Source organism: Anabas testudineus, chromosome 22 (genome assembly GCF_900324465.2).
Source record: "Anabas testudineus chromosome 22, fAnaTes1.2, whole genome shotgun sequence".
NCBI lineage: Eukaryota > Metazoa > Chordata > Actinopteri > Anabantiformes > Anabantidae > Anabas > Anabas testudineus.
The window spans coordinates 4,534,597-4,548,442 of NC_046630.1; the positions used below are offsets into that span (position 1 = coordinate 4,534,597).

Genomic DNA, 13,846 nt, shown 5'->3' on the forward strand with positions numbered 1-13,846 from the left:
ATAATGATGATAATGATTCTGTCATGAAAATAAATTCAATGAAAAAATATTTAAAAAAATATATTCAATAACACATTAACGATAGTGAACCTGCAGTAACTCACTCCATAAGTTTGCAAGTTAGCCTGCCTCTCTTTGGTGCTGACAAAGCCCAGTTTATCATCTCAGTATTCTCTTCATGACTTTTGTAACCATCTAGATGAAAAAATACTCGTTCTATCTCTGCTGCACAATACAACATGTAATAATAAAACTATTTGGTTGCAACTCCTGCCTCCAAATCCAAACAAACCTTGTTACCTGGATAGAAAATAAGAATGTATTTTTTTCCAAATCCAAAGACTCAGGATTGCTGCAATACCTTTGGTGGTGTTAAGACACAGCACAGGGTTTTTAAAACGTCCCTTTATCTGTCAGGGAAATGGATCCTTAGCTCTGACTATCTCTACAACCCCCTGAGCTAAACATGGCGCCCAACCATAGCTAAATTCTCCACTTTATTTCTTTATCCAACTTTGCTTGCCATTTGGTGCTGGACAGTTAGTGCCGAGGGGGTTTAGAGCTTTTTTGCTGCTCATCAGCATCATCAGGCTGCAGATAAAAACGACACTGCAAGAACCAGCACAAGTCAAACCTAACGCTAAAGGTGCAGGGTAGCAAATCAAAACAATAAGCTGAAAGAGGCTTTAAAATTGTCAAGCTGAGGGGAACTGCAGTGAGTTGATAATTCTCTGAAGGTTCATAACCACGAGAAACACCTTTCATCATTGTGAGACATAGAACACAGAGCATAGTTGTTTGCCCAGTTGTCATCATAAAAAACGAATTTAGCTGTTTTAATATCCCCTTTAATTCAACAAAAACATAAAGAGGCTTTGAAACAAAACCTTTAAACAGGACTGTTTACTATTATTTTACTCAAATCATTGTGTTCCAGTGCAAATACAAGTCAGTCGATAGCATTATTATTTCCAACCTGTACCAATCAGCTTATTTGTGGTAATATTTCAAACAGATAATGACACCTTGGCTACACCTCAGAGGGAGTGTTTGTTTCAACTAGCAGCCTTAGTTGAAATAGTGTTGGAACACTGAGCATGATCACATTCTGCAGAGAAAAAGCATTCACATTTACATGTGCATGCGTCACACTTACAATAGGGAGAGATCAGATCTCAGAGGAAACGCGCCTCCGGGCTGAGAGGTCACTTGACATGTGACAATAAATCAGACAAAAAGGCATTAAGACCAAAGACCCTACATGTGGGTAGGACCACAACCTCTGACAGCACCAGTGACCAGGCACTAACTGAAATCCCCCCAATAAGACAAATTTCCTCTCTCCCCGGTGAAAACAAAGGGTCAGAATTATTTGAAAATAATATTTAACTAGACATCGAAGCCAAACATGGAAACAAAATGAGAGCAGAACCCAGTTTGCATGCATTTAACTCATAATACATTTCATTCACAGTTTTCATTATGGATTAATTTGTGGATTCTTTTTTTGATTAGTCAATCAATTGTTTAGCCTGTAACATGTCAGAAATTAATGAAATACATGTCATACATTCGTGCAGTCCAGCGTCGTTTTTAATCCCAACTGACAGTCCACAAACAAAATGATCAATTTACTTTCAAATATGATAAATAAAAACAGCACATTCTCAATTAACTGATTAACAACAAACCAATTAAGCAATTTGTTTCTACTCGCGTAATTTAAATTACTTGTACCCCTGTTGATTCCATGAGGAGTGAAACAAACCATATAAACCATTTCCAAGAGGCTCAGAATCTATTTAGTGTTTGTACCTTCAGAATTAACGGGATGTTTTTGTGCAAATGTTGAAAAACAATGAATGTCAAAAATTCAAGGCAAGTGCAATCCATAAAAAAATATATTAAACAATAAACACAATGAAATAAATCAACAGAAATATAAATAACCAGGAATGAACCTCCACATGCCACCAGGGCCTGTTTCAACACTCATGCAGTTTGTTGCTTACGTATCCTGAAACATACTTTCAATCCTCCACCCCACCTAACGCTTTATGAGGCAGTCAAAATACAGTTACAAAGACAAAGTTCCCTTTTTCGTTTAGAGAAATGTTTCTCCATTAGTGGCCAAACAAGCTGCTCTGACATGGTTGCAAACAAATGATTTCCTTGATCTATTGGTTCTGATTTTCTGTTTCAATCTCACGTCAGGCCCCAGCTTTAGTGACATTCTTGTTTTTAGCACAGTTCACTGTACAGAGCTTAAGACAATGTCAGACACTGACACTGATTCAAGACTGTGGTTTGCTAATGCAAAGAAGTGCTCATATTATACAACAGCTTTGCCCCATCTCTGAGGTACTACTGTGACTGGTGATGACAGGTGCTCAGTACAAAAGAGTGACAGATTTACAGAATACGTCAAATGACACAATGCTCTAAACAGACAAATTACAAATAATCAGAGACGGTGTTTCTGTTGACAATGGGAAAGAAAAACCCTGAAGCTTTACATTCATGATGCTCCCAAAAGTGCACTTCATTAAATGCACAATCTTCTCTCCATGCTTGAAATTAAGAAAAGTATGTAAAGCTTTGTGAACTTCAGTTTCATTCTGCTATAAAGCCATCTATCTGTTTATTCGCAAAGAACAAATGACAGTGTTTCTGTTAGTGAGAGGAATCAAGAAAAACGGTTATTCTGTTCCTCTAATACATCAACAACCAGATCTGGGTCAAATATTTGTTTCTGTTGTTTAGTAGTCAGGAATTGGAGATAGGAGGAAAGAAAGGAGATATTTTACCATCATCTATTTATGAGAAAGGTAAAATATCCACAGTAAGTGACTTTCTATAATTTAGTAACAGTATTGTAGATGGAGACAGGTGAACCGCCTCCACAACAGATTCAGTTTGTAAGTACTAATTGACCCAGACCTCACAATCCAAACAATCCATAGGGTAACAGTACACAGACTAACAAGAGGGGCAGTCTGCTTCTTGCGTTGGACCAGTGAAGTACCAAGCTGCATCCACATGCGGCTAAGTTAAGACCAGAATCCAGGTTTGTAGCGATAAGGTGAGTCTTTGGGAAAGCTGACCTCCGGTCTGCAGAGTGGAACAGTTCCATCCCGGTACTGTCCCTCATCCAGCTTATCCAGCAGGTTTTCATTCCTTCGAGGGGAATAGGGTGTTGGTGCCTCTATTGGGGTGGGCAGAACTGCTGGGTCTCTCCCAAACTCTACAGTGGGTGGAGTCTCTGTACTGGAGGTGTGGGCGGGGGACTCGCCATTTCCCAGGCTTTGTCCATTTACCCGGGGCCTCGTTTCTGCCCAAAACACATCACAGCGTGCCCGTGGTGAAGGCCGAGGCCGAGCTACAAAGTCCAGAGTTTTGGGGCGTTCAGGAGCACAGCGACGACGGGGTGTTGGAGGGAACACGATATTTGGATCGGGGAGCCGAGGGACCTCGGGACAATCTTCTTTTAGACCTCTGAAGCCACCTGTCATATTTAAAAGAGCAATAAAGAGAGAAGTCAACGTACTTTCCACAGACTTGGAACGTCATCGATCAGTTTCAACCCTACTAGATTCATCTAAATTTAAATCTAAAGACTGGAATAAAGATTTCACCTGCATTCTCTAATGCCGTCTTTTCTGGCAATGGTTCCAGATTATTAGGGGGGCAGCTCTTCTTAATAGCTCCGTCTGACGGTGTTCGACGGAGGCTACGTGAGGAACTTGGAGCGGAGGGTAAATGTGTGGGTGTGAGAGACTGCCGGGGGTTACGCTTGAAGCTCTCAAGGTGGGTGTTGACCAGTGGGTTGACTGGGGTTTGGATGGTCTGATGCTGTGGTTGGAGAGAGGGCCGAGCGGTTGGTGAGTCAGGGCGGTAGACCAACAACTCCTCGATGTCAGAGCGCAGCAGTGAGCGTGTGGAGTTACAGTCCGACACTGATGATAAAGACAGCAGTGTATACGAGGAGGGTAAGCCTCGCTCAGGTAGTGAGGGCACTGAGGGCTTCAGCGGGCTTTCCCGCCAGAACAGTCTGCGAGTTGGGGGGCTGGCGCTCCGCCTCTGGCCTCCTGCTCTGTGGAAGAAACTCTCCCATCGTGGTTTGATGCTCTCCTCCGGTTGGGCCAAAGTTAGCAGATTGCAGCCCAGTCCGACAGCTGCCAGCAGAGCTCCACAGCCCAGGACGACCAGCTCCGAGCGCCGGCCCCCACCAGGGCTCTTCCTGCATGGTGAGGTTCCTGGTACTTGCCCACTTGGGCAGTACTCATCTCCATCACTGTCAGCACCAGCAGCAGATGAGTGGCCCTCCTTGTGAAATGGAATGCAGAGGTAGGACTGACCAGAAGCTCCTCCTGACTCAGTAGTGAAGCAGCAGTCTTCATTTTCTAAAAGCATGATCATTTGCAAGTTAATACACACACACACACACACACACACACACACACACTACGGCTCATGGTGCATGGTGTGTAAGCCCTGTATATTGTGTACCAATTCAAATAAAACCTTACATTCATGCAGTTGCAAACAGGAACATGAATTTCTCAGACCAACCACTAATGTGTGGGGCATGTAGGACTGAATATTCTTACTCATTGTTCCCCAGTCAGTCTGACACTTGCTCAACCTTAAAGCTGCTGTGTTATATTATTATTGTGCAGTGTGTTTTATTTCCTGCTTACCCATCTCCACAAGGCTTGGCACTCCAGGCACAGCTGGACTGTGTCTCGGAGATCTGCGAAGGTTGGGGGCGCTGCAGGACCGCTGCCTGCTGCCCTCATGGGGAGGCTTCACACTGTCAGGAAGAAAGAATCCGAAATTTAAAAACATGCTCACATTTTATTTTCAAAGAGACACAAAGATTAAGGTTATCATGAAAAAGTAGAGTCTAGGCTCCAGCCCCCTAACCTGGCATCAGCGCTGTGCTCTCTGTACGGGCCACACCCACGGGACCTGCCCTTTTTTCTGGACCCCTTCCTTTCGCTCTCCTCTTCATCCTGCTGAAAACCTGTATTGCGACACCAGGCTGTGCAACCCTCCGCTGGAGTCACTGTAAAACCAGAGAGTATTTAAAAATAATGACATTTGTTAATTCTTCATACCTTCTCGGAAAGAGTAATTTGATGTGATTATTACGTTGGATGGCTCTCAGGCGGGGCAGCATCGGTGGACTCGTTGGAGGAGTGGAACAGCTGCTGAGCAAACTCCTCCGACGATCATGCGAGGGAGATGCCTGCACTGTGATTTTGTGCTGAAAATCTAAATCATAGAGCAGATGTTAGAAACTTTCTTAGTTGGAAAAAGGTTAATACTGCTGTATCAATTTCACATTGGTTTGCATAGACACACCTTTATGTTTAGTCTGTGTATTTTCTAATCAGGCTAGAAGTTGTTGTTTTAAGGTAGAAATGATTTGTAATGTGAAGACGATGTTCAAGTAGAACTCATGTAAAGTATCACCTCCTCATGCTCATTACCAAAGTTGCAGATGATACTGTATCTTGTGTTATGCTCTAAGTTTACATCAGCTTGCTTTGGCTGCTCACTGTTTGCTTGCAGTACCTGAAGGCAAACTGATCCGGTTCCCATCCTTGAGTTTAAGGCGGTTGCGGCGGAACTTGCCCTGCCTGCTCTCCACGTGAGGTTTTTCCTGGTAGAGCTGGTGAATGATGATGTTGAGCTCTCGCTCCAGGATGTGGATCTCCCGCTCGGCAAGTTCCTGCTCACGTCTCCTCAATGCCTCCTCCTGACACTTCTGCTGCAATGCCGCTCGAGTCAGCTCTTCCTCCCACGATCGCAGTTCCTGGGGGAAGGAATAGAACAGTTGAAAAAACAATTCTTGTGTGTGTCATTAGAGAGGAGACTGCAGTTGAACTACCTTCTCCTTGGTCCTCAGTTGATCGAACATTTCCTGGATCTCCAGTTTCCAGTCATCCTGCAGAGAGTGGAAGGACTCTGCTGGCATCTCAAAAAAGCCAGACTCCTCAATGGTGGTCAGCTGGTCCAGAACAGCCGTGAAGTGTGGCCGAGAGTGAGGGTCTGGGCTCCAGCAGTCTGTGACAAAAGATGAAAAAATTCAGCTAAATTTCCTTCAAAGTATTTATAAAGTTATGTTTGAAGTTCTTGCTACAGTGGATAAGATTTAGATCTGTTACCCTCCATAAGACGTGCAAAGGGCTCAGGACAAGTTGAGGGAATGGGCAAAGCCAGTTTGTTCATCGCCACTCCATAAGCCACTGCGAGACCATCAATACCCCGAAATGGTACTTCACCAGTCAGCAGCTCCCACAACAGCACGCCATAACTTATATTTTTTTAAAAAAGCAAAGAAAAACAAATCTAAGGATGACAATTGATCTATAAAGATGCATTAATATAAATAGTTTGGATACACAACATCAAAAAGTGGGTTGTCATTAAACAATTTCAAGCAGCAGGGGGATTGCAGACGTAGAGTGAAATGCTGAGCAAAACTATGGTGTTTGAATAAATGTCAAAAAGGGATTAGACTGGACAACTTGCTTTCATGTAAATATCAAGGTGAGACAGAAAAGATAAAAGTAGGAAAATGTCAACAGAGAAGAGCTGTAGCTGACACGTCCGTGTGACTAACACACAGTTTACACTGATGAACTGTGAGTAAACTACATTAAACTGACAAATAAATCAGAAATGAGTGTTACACATTCTGCACATTGGATTGTTCTGCAGTCAAATATAATCATTATCCAAAGTCGTATGTGGCTAACCTAACAACACACCCAACTACGTAATATGGTAATTCAATTTATTTAGGATTATTCAGTGATCAAGCTTTATTCTACAATATTATAAGCACATTAATTAGAGAGACAAAGTGATTCCCGGCTTTGGTTAGCACTGCTGAGGACATGAATCTACTGATATAATGCACACTGCCTGCTCCTGGATCTCACACTGATCACACTTTAATCCTGCTTTAGAGGGGAAACCCACATTCAGCCAGGAATAGTTAAGCTGGACAGTTACTGCTGCTGCATGACAATGGAAAAGACCGAGAAGAATATAAACCATTAATCTCTCAGATCATTGTAATGTGAAAATGTCCCTTCATCCCTTCAATACCCACATTAACACATATTCACAAAAGTTCATCTTTACTTTTGTGGCATTTCAACAACTAACTACAGAATCTATATTCTAGTACTAATATAATCTGTATTAGTCACCATATACATTCATTGTGTAACCAACATGTTAGGAACTGTAGGGAGTAGAAAAGTAGAAATACAACCTGCAGTGGAGAACGTGACAGGAAACTTTTTAAATGAAGGGAAACCCTATCTAAAGGGGAAGCCGACTTTAACACAAGACCCGTTTCACCTGGTGCCTGGTTAGCGATTAAAGCATCATGTATACGTACGTACGTCTACTTTTGTCAAATATATATTATCCGTGTGCAGAGTATAAAGAGTATATGGCTCATTTTCTCGTCTAAATCAAGTTAAATGTGCAGTCAGGAAGCAAATCTGTAGTTATTTACATTTTTAATTCATCTACTAATTATTCTCTTGTTTAATTCACAAATTCTATAAAAGGTCTGAAAGTACATCAACATTTCTCAAAGCTTCTTCCTCTTCAAACTCCTTCTTTCACCTGACAAACATTATCCAACCCCAAAATACTATGATGAAATGACAACATAATAATGAAAAATAGAAGAGTCTCCGTTTGTTAAGCTCAAACCATCAAATGTTGTTTTTTTAATAAACAACGACTTACTTTTACTTCTCCTTTTTATTCTTATTGCACACGAGCCTTTTTAGCACAGCCTTAAAAGTAAGCCGCTTTGTATTTCATTGTACATATTGTACTGTATGAGCAACCTTTGAATCTTGAAAAAGAAAGAAATATGCACTACACTGGATTGTATCTGTACATATAGGAAGACTTTAAATAGAGCAGATCATTCTCTTTGGCTTTTTCTGCTGCATAAATCTAATGTTTGATATAGTATCATTCTAATTAATATATTCTTTAGCCTTCTCTGGTTTTGTAGTCACCTCATCCAACACAACAGTCTGTTCTTTTCTGTGTCTCTGCTTTGTTACTATGGCAACGGCTACCCGAGCTGAACTTGTGTCTGGTGGATAAACTGCTTCTCTTGCTGGATCTGTTTTCAGGCCATTTCTACAACCTGGTGTAGTTTGTTTGCTGCAAAAACCCGCTCCTCTGCCCACCTCCAAACGTCGCTACCCTTGGAGAACGTAGATGAGCGGATGACCTCGGGAGCCATCCAGGCATAGGTGCCGGCGGCGCTCATCTTGGTGGTGCGGTGCCACTCTCGAGCCAGGCCAAAGTCTGTGATCTTCAGAGTCTTGTTGCTGAGGTCTTCCATCTCAACCCTCTCAAGGATTAGGACTGGAGCAGGTATGTGGGTCGGCAATGGTGGAGTGGGAAGTGATGAGGGAGTTTCGGTAGGAGGATGGAGAGGAGGTTGGAGGATGTGGGGGAATTCGTGCAGATTGGCAGGCAGGTAAAGTAAAAGGTTTCAGGTGATCATCACCAGGATTTGGAGCAGCAGTGGAGTCCCACAATAAAACACAATGCATGTACAAACGCAAAAATTATACACATGGTGGTTGAACAAAACAGGGTGCGGTTGGTGGGAGGCCATGATGAAAGGATTGGAAGGATAAAAGCAGAGTAGAGAAGAAGAGAGAACAAACAGAGAAACTGAGAAACAGTGAGCCACTACGACACAGGAAGGCAGAGATGACAAACACAGATCTTGATCAATGCTAATGATCTCACTGTGTATTTTTACAACAGAACACCTCAAAGAAACACTGATACTACGGCTAAACTACAGAACTTGCCTCTTACAACACACCCAACTGCTCTAATAGGCTCCGAAAACCAACCCATTCCCAACGTGTGCAAGAAAAGCAGGACTCCTCCCAACCACATGCTCTGTCCCCCATTCAGCTCCACAATGCCAGGCCATCTGCTGTGGCTGTGTCCAATGGAGAGGGTGTGTCTGCAGGCTGCGGTGCACATCAAGCACCCCTTCATCTGCTGCTCATGTGGCTCTAATGCTACAGACGTAGTTTCCAAAGAAACTGAACCTGAACATCAGGCTGAAGTAAATCCTGCTCCTGTGTGGCTCAAGAGCAAGAACATGAAACAAACAGCTGATTTCCCCTCAAATCCGATCACACGTCAAATATCAGTACTCTGTGCTATAAGAGAACAAACTTCCAAACTAAATGTTACGTGCTATCAGCTTTTTATTTTCTATACACTTACAGTAACTATTCTCCATTTGGTTAGAGGGTTAAAATGACAGGAAGTGAATACGTCAGTACTGAGTTGGGTGACAGGAGCCTCTAGAAGCACCACATTAAGATTTTACAATTCTACTGAACATAGTTTTAAAACGAATCTGGCCATCAACAGTAAAGTTCTTGTTTAGGAGGCTTTAAGCAACAAAGAAATCCTGACTTTGTGTCATTTTTAAGGACAGAGTATCTTAATCCAGCCACCAACCATTTTATTACCACACTGATGCATCACAGGGTGGTGTCTCCATATACCCACATCCTCCACTGCCTTTTGAGCAATTTCTGTAAACAGTGATCTAACAAAAACACATCATCTAAGGGGTCTGGAGTCCATAGATACCTACTAAATTTGCAGATCGGTTAACAGGAGATTTCTCTCAAAGAAGCTAATCACACAGTCCTAATTTCTATATACTGCTCTAAGAACATGTATATTACTCAACAAAATAAACAAAAGGCCGATATACTGGTTTTCATCCACATAAAAACCTGACATCTCTTAGTTTTAAGAACAGGTAGGTCAGGAAAAACTAAAGAGCAAACTGACATGATGCACTGTCCTCTACTGCTCTGGTACTGTGAGGAGGGCATGGGTTTTCCCCACAGAACCCAGGATGGCAACTAGCTACACTGACTTAACACTTTAAAGCAGCCTATTGGAAGTGAAGCGCCTGAGCTGATCCACAGAGAACGAGCCAATGAAAGGCAAGACGCTGGTTGTATGGGAGGCTGGGGCAGAGCATCGGGCAAATCCTCAGTAATAGGCTTGGGATTTAGGGGATCCAGTTGGGTAAAATGCAAGACAACAGCTGCTCCATAAACATATGTGCAAACTCATTTTCCTTTCTCCTCTCATTTCTGAATTATACTGTATATATTGGCCCAAATCACTGACTAAACTAAGCATGGTGTTATATATTCTTTAGTTTATATTACATATTAAAGGCACATTAAGGGATTTTTCTGTCCAATAGACCAAAAAGGCCTTGATATGTCTGTGAGGGATATGACAAAACCTCTGTTTAATCACACTGAGAAAGTCATTGCTATTCAAGATCATGACGTAGTGGCTTTAGGAAAAAATTCACTTTTTTATTATACTATTATACTGCTAATTTCTTTAATCCTAAAACATTACAAAATGCACTTTTCTTAAGGCCGCAGATAGTGAATATTACTATTGTTTTATGTTGATAAATGTACCCTACAATATAACAACATACTGACACAATTATTGTACAGTGTCCTTGAGTGTTTTGAAAGGCGTTTTAAATAAAATGTATTATTATTATTACATGGCCATCAAAGATCATTGCTAAAGACACGGGTGGTGTTTCAAAGTTCATTTAACTACAGTAAAACCACAATTAATAAATAATGAATAAAATAATTGACATTATTTTTTTTACTGTTGTTACACTTTGGTCTTTAGGAACTTTTAATGCAGATTTGCGACCATCCCGCTGCTATTTTAGACAAATTTAATTGATAGTGAAAATAACTTTTAGTTGCTGAAACAAACTTAATAAACTGTGAAATAGGAATAGAGTAAGGTTCTGTTGACCCTAAAATCAATTAACCTTTTGATTTTACAAAGTAAATTACCGCTGAGATTCATTCTTACACTGTACATATATCAATAACACACGCAGAGGGAAACTTACTGTTGCTGGACTTGAGGTCCCGGTGAATAATGGGGACGATGGCCTGGCTGTGGAGGTAGTACATGCCTCGGGCTATCTGCACGGCCCAGTCCACCAGCGTGCAGGGAGGGATGCGTTTCCCAGCGAGGGCTCGGTTGAGGGGGCCTCCCCTGGCATACTCCATCACCAGGCACAGGTTGGGCTCCTGCAGACACAACCCCAGCAGAGCCATGATGTTGGGGTGGTTGAGCATGGCAAAGAGCTTGGCTTCCTGACGGACACTCTCCAGAGTCTGCTCCACGTCCTCATCAGGGTCCCGCCGTGCTGCCTTCACTGCCACCTCCGAGCCTCGCCAAACTGCACGGTAGACTTTTCCAAAACCACCCACGCCGATGATTTCCTCTAAAGTCAGCTCTGAGAAATCGATCTCCAGGACTGAGGAAAGACGCAGGAGACGTGGACAAAGTTAGTCTCGGAGATACAATGCAAACATATTTTCATTTTTAAATGAGAAGTATATTTTGCTTAAAGCTATCCAAGGACAATAAAGGTCAGGGTAAGCCTGTCTGGAGTTGGTGCACATTTACTCTTTAAGTTGTTAGCAGGGAAAGTGTATGCTTACAAGGATCTCAAAACCAGGTCAACCATTTGAAGGATGTTTCCTCAGAGCACTAAGCCACCCTGCTGCCCCAAATACAGGATGTGGTGGAACTGTCCCTCCTGCTATTACACAAGGATGAGCATCTGTGCTAAAATCTGTCAGGGATGTGAGGAGAGAAGCGGGGATGGACGGGCTCAAAAGAAGACAATCGTTTCCACCAAGTGTTGAAATTAACACAGTGTGTGATGTTGTGAACAGTAGGTTCATGCCTTGTGTTTGGCTTGTGGCTGACAACATTCGTTCAGTGGATTCCTAACAGTCTACTACGCAGACTGACCTTGCTGAATTTTTCAGGTGGGATGATATGTGAAAGTAGGCCAGCTGCCTGCGAGTATGAAGACAAGAAAGCCAACAAAGAAAGAGCCAAGAAAGACAGCTGAGGGAGTGCGATCCACCCCAACAGCTGGCTGGTAAATGTATATAACACTTAGTGCACATATAAGTTTGCAGAGCTCATGAAGAGCTATAGTAAATAAGTACGCTTTCACAGCACAGTGCACTATAGGTGTCTCGGATTGTGCTTACTGTATCTATCAGGGGGCTTGGCTGCACATTTAGCTGCAAAGCCTTTACTATACAATTTGACTTTTTTTCCTCTCTCTTGCAGCACAGTGAGGTAGGTGCAAACACTACGTCACCATAAAAATGAATGCATGCCAATCCAATACAGTGGAGATTTATTTTCCATCTTATAATACAGGACCTGCAGGTATCTGCACAGTCCTGTTTTATATGGATCCTGCTGAGGATGCCACAATGAGCACTGCACTTTGAGCCCTGGACGAGGCTGGCTGTTGGCTTTGCAGGCAGTGTGATAATGGTCCTGAAGCTGTGAGGATGCTTGGCCAGCCCGTTTCTAGGCCAACAGGAGTGCACTGCGCCTACCATGACACAGCACTCTCAGCTGTGGGTTTCTCTGGCCTCCTAACAAAAGGCAAATGAAGACACTGCAGCCCTGTGCACCGTTTTAGTGAAATCACACGCATTTCATTTGCAGAGTTATGAAGCACAATGGGGTACTCACGGTGCAGGGGAGGCACTGAGTACTGCTGCTCGGAGGTGTCCCGGATTTCCTCCGGGATGCCGGTCCCTTTGGTCACATAATTAGACGGGAAAATGCCAACCCGGTCAGCGATCATACCGGTCCACCACCCTTCATCTCCCGACACCAGAGAATCCTTGGACAGGACCTCCACCCGGTCCCCTTTCCGCAGGCTGAGCTCGTCTTCCGCAGTCGCCTCATAGTCGAACACGGCAGTCCAGAAGACCGGCGCGGCAGGTCCCACATTCGGGGAGGCGCTGATGCCATTCTCCGGTGTCGGCCAGCGAAAAACATCTGCCTCTGCTTCTTCCGAGGAGGAAACGCACGCCTTGGGACTCAAACTATTGTCCAAAGCGGGTTTGAAGACATCCATGGACGCGATCCATAGGGCCGACCTGGATCACTGCAGGCGCATCCACCTGACGAGGCTGGCTGGCAGCTCGGAGCGCCGTGCGTCTGCGCTCACACAAAGCTAAGTAGCCGCTAATCCTGCACACAAACACTGCTGGAAACTGGAGGCACCATTCTGCTGCATCGTCTGCCTTTCATGCCCGCTGGCTGCAATCAAACACACGGCTCCAGCTTGATGATTTTCAATGCACAATCCTTCACCCAATCATAACTGTAACCTCTCGGACGCACAAGTCTTTATTTTGAGCCAATTGTCCCAACGTGCGAATAATCCCCGGGTTCCCATTGGTGCACCGACACGTCACACAGTTTCTCTCCCTCCCACCCTCCTCTTAGCGTCAAATGGTGGTCACCCTCATCACTGCTCCATGCCAAATAAACATATACACGGAAACATCACCTTTCTTCAAATAGTCTCCTTTATTTAGTTATAGACCCCCCAGAAAAAAACAAAAAACATAACAAAATACTCAACTTAATGTCATTTTCATGCATAATTCCCTGAAATAAAAACAGAATTCATAATAAGGAGTAAAAAGGCTACATAAACAGAAAACTCCCACTGTTCCAGTGATGTGATGGCAGGAAGCTGTCCGCATGTGTGTAAAGTTTCTGCATCTTGAAAGATTCAGTTCATCGAATTAACTTTATTAACTTCCAACCTCTCTCTGGAATAATAAAGCTTCAATGTTATGTTGCACACAGGAGCTTTGTGGACAGCTTCCAGATGCAATAACTGTTTCCCATG

General features: G+C 43.2%; 1 protein-coding gene across 1 annotated transcript; it reads right to left on the reverse strand.

The window, feature by feature from the left end:
* Nucleotides 1-3,050: 3,050 nt before the first annotated feature.
* On the reverse strand, nucleotides 3,051-13,293 carry map3k9 (mitogen-activated protein kinase kinase kinase 9). Its single transcript, XM_026339373.1, has 11 exons — nucleotides 12,670-13,293; nucleotides 11,006-11,419; nucleotides 8,238-8,418; nucleotides 6,174-6,322; nucleotides 5,897-6,072; nucleotides 5,581-5,821; nucleotides 5,155-5,277; nucleotides 4,927-5,068; nucleotides 4,701-4,813; nucleotides 3,636-4,403; nucleotides 3,051-3,505 (listed from the first exon to the last, which is right to left on the reverse strand). Exons 1-11 carry the CDS (start codon nucleotides 13,058-13,060, stop codon nucleotides 3,051-3,053), a joined length of 3,153 nt encoding a protein of 1,050 aa, XP_026195158.1. The 5' UTR covers nucleotides 13,061-13,293.
* Between the last annotated feature and the right edge of the window lie 553 nt (nucleotides 13,294-13,846).

What these genes read in the sequence shown, in the direction of transcription:
- map3k9 (XM_026339373.1), bottom strand. Translation starts at nt 13,060, where the DNA reads ATGGATGTCTTCAAACCCGCTTTGGACAATAGTTTGAGTCCCAAGGCG. An exon ending in GAGCACAGCGCTGATGCCAG is followed by an intron (nt 4,814 to 4,926) that starts GTTAGGGGGCTG and finishes TCTTCCTGACAG; the next exon opens with TGTGAAGCCTCCCCATGAGG. An exon ending in GCCAAGCCTTGTGGAGATGG is followed by an intron (nt 4,404 to 4,700) that starts GTAAGCAGGAAA and finishes TCATGCTTTTAG; the next exon opens with AAAATGAAGACTGCTGCTTC.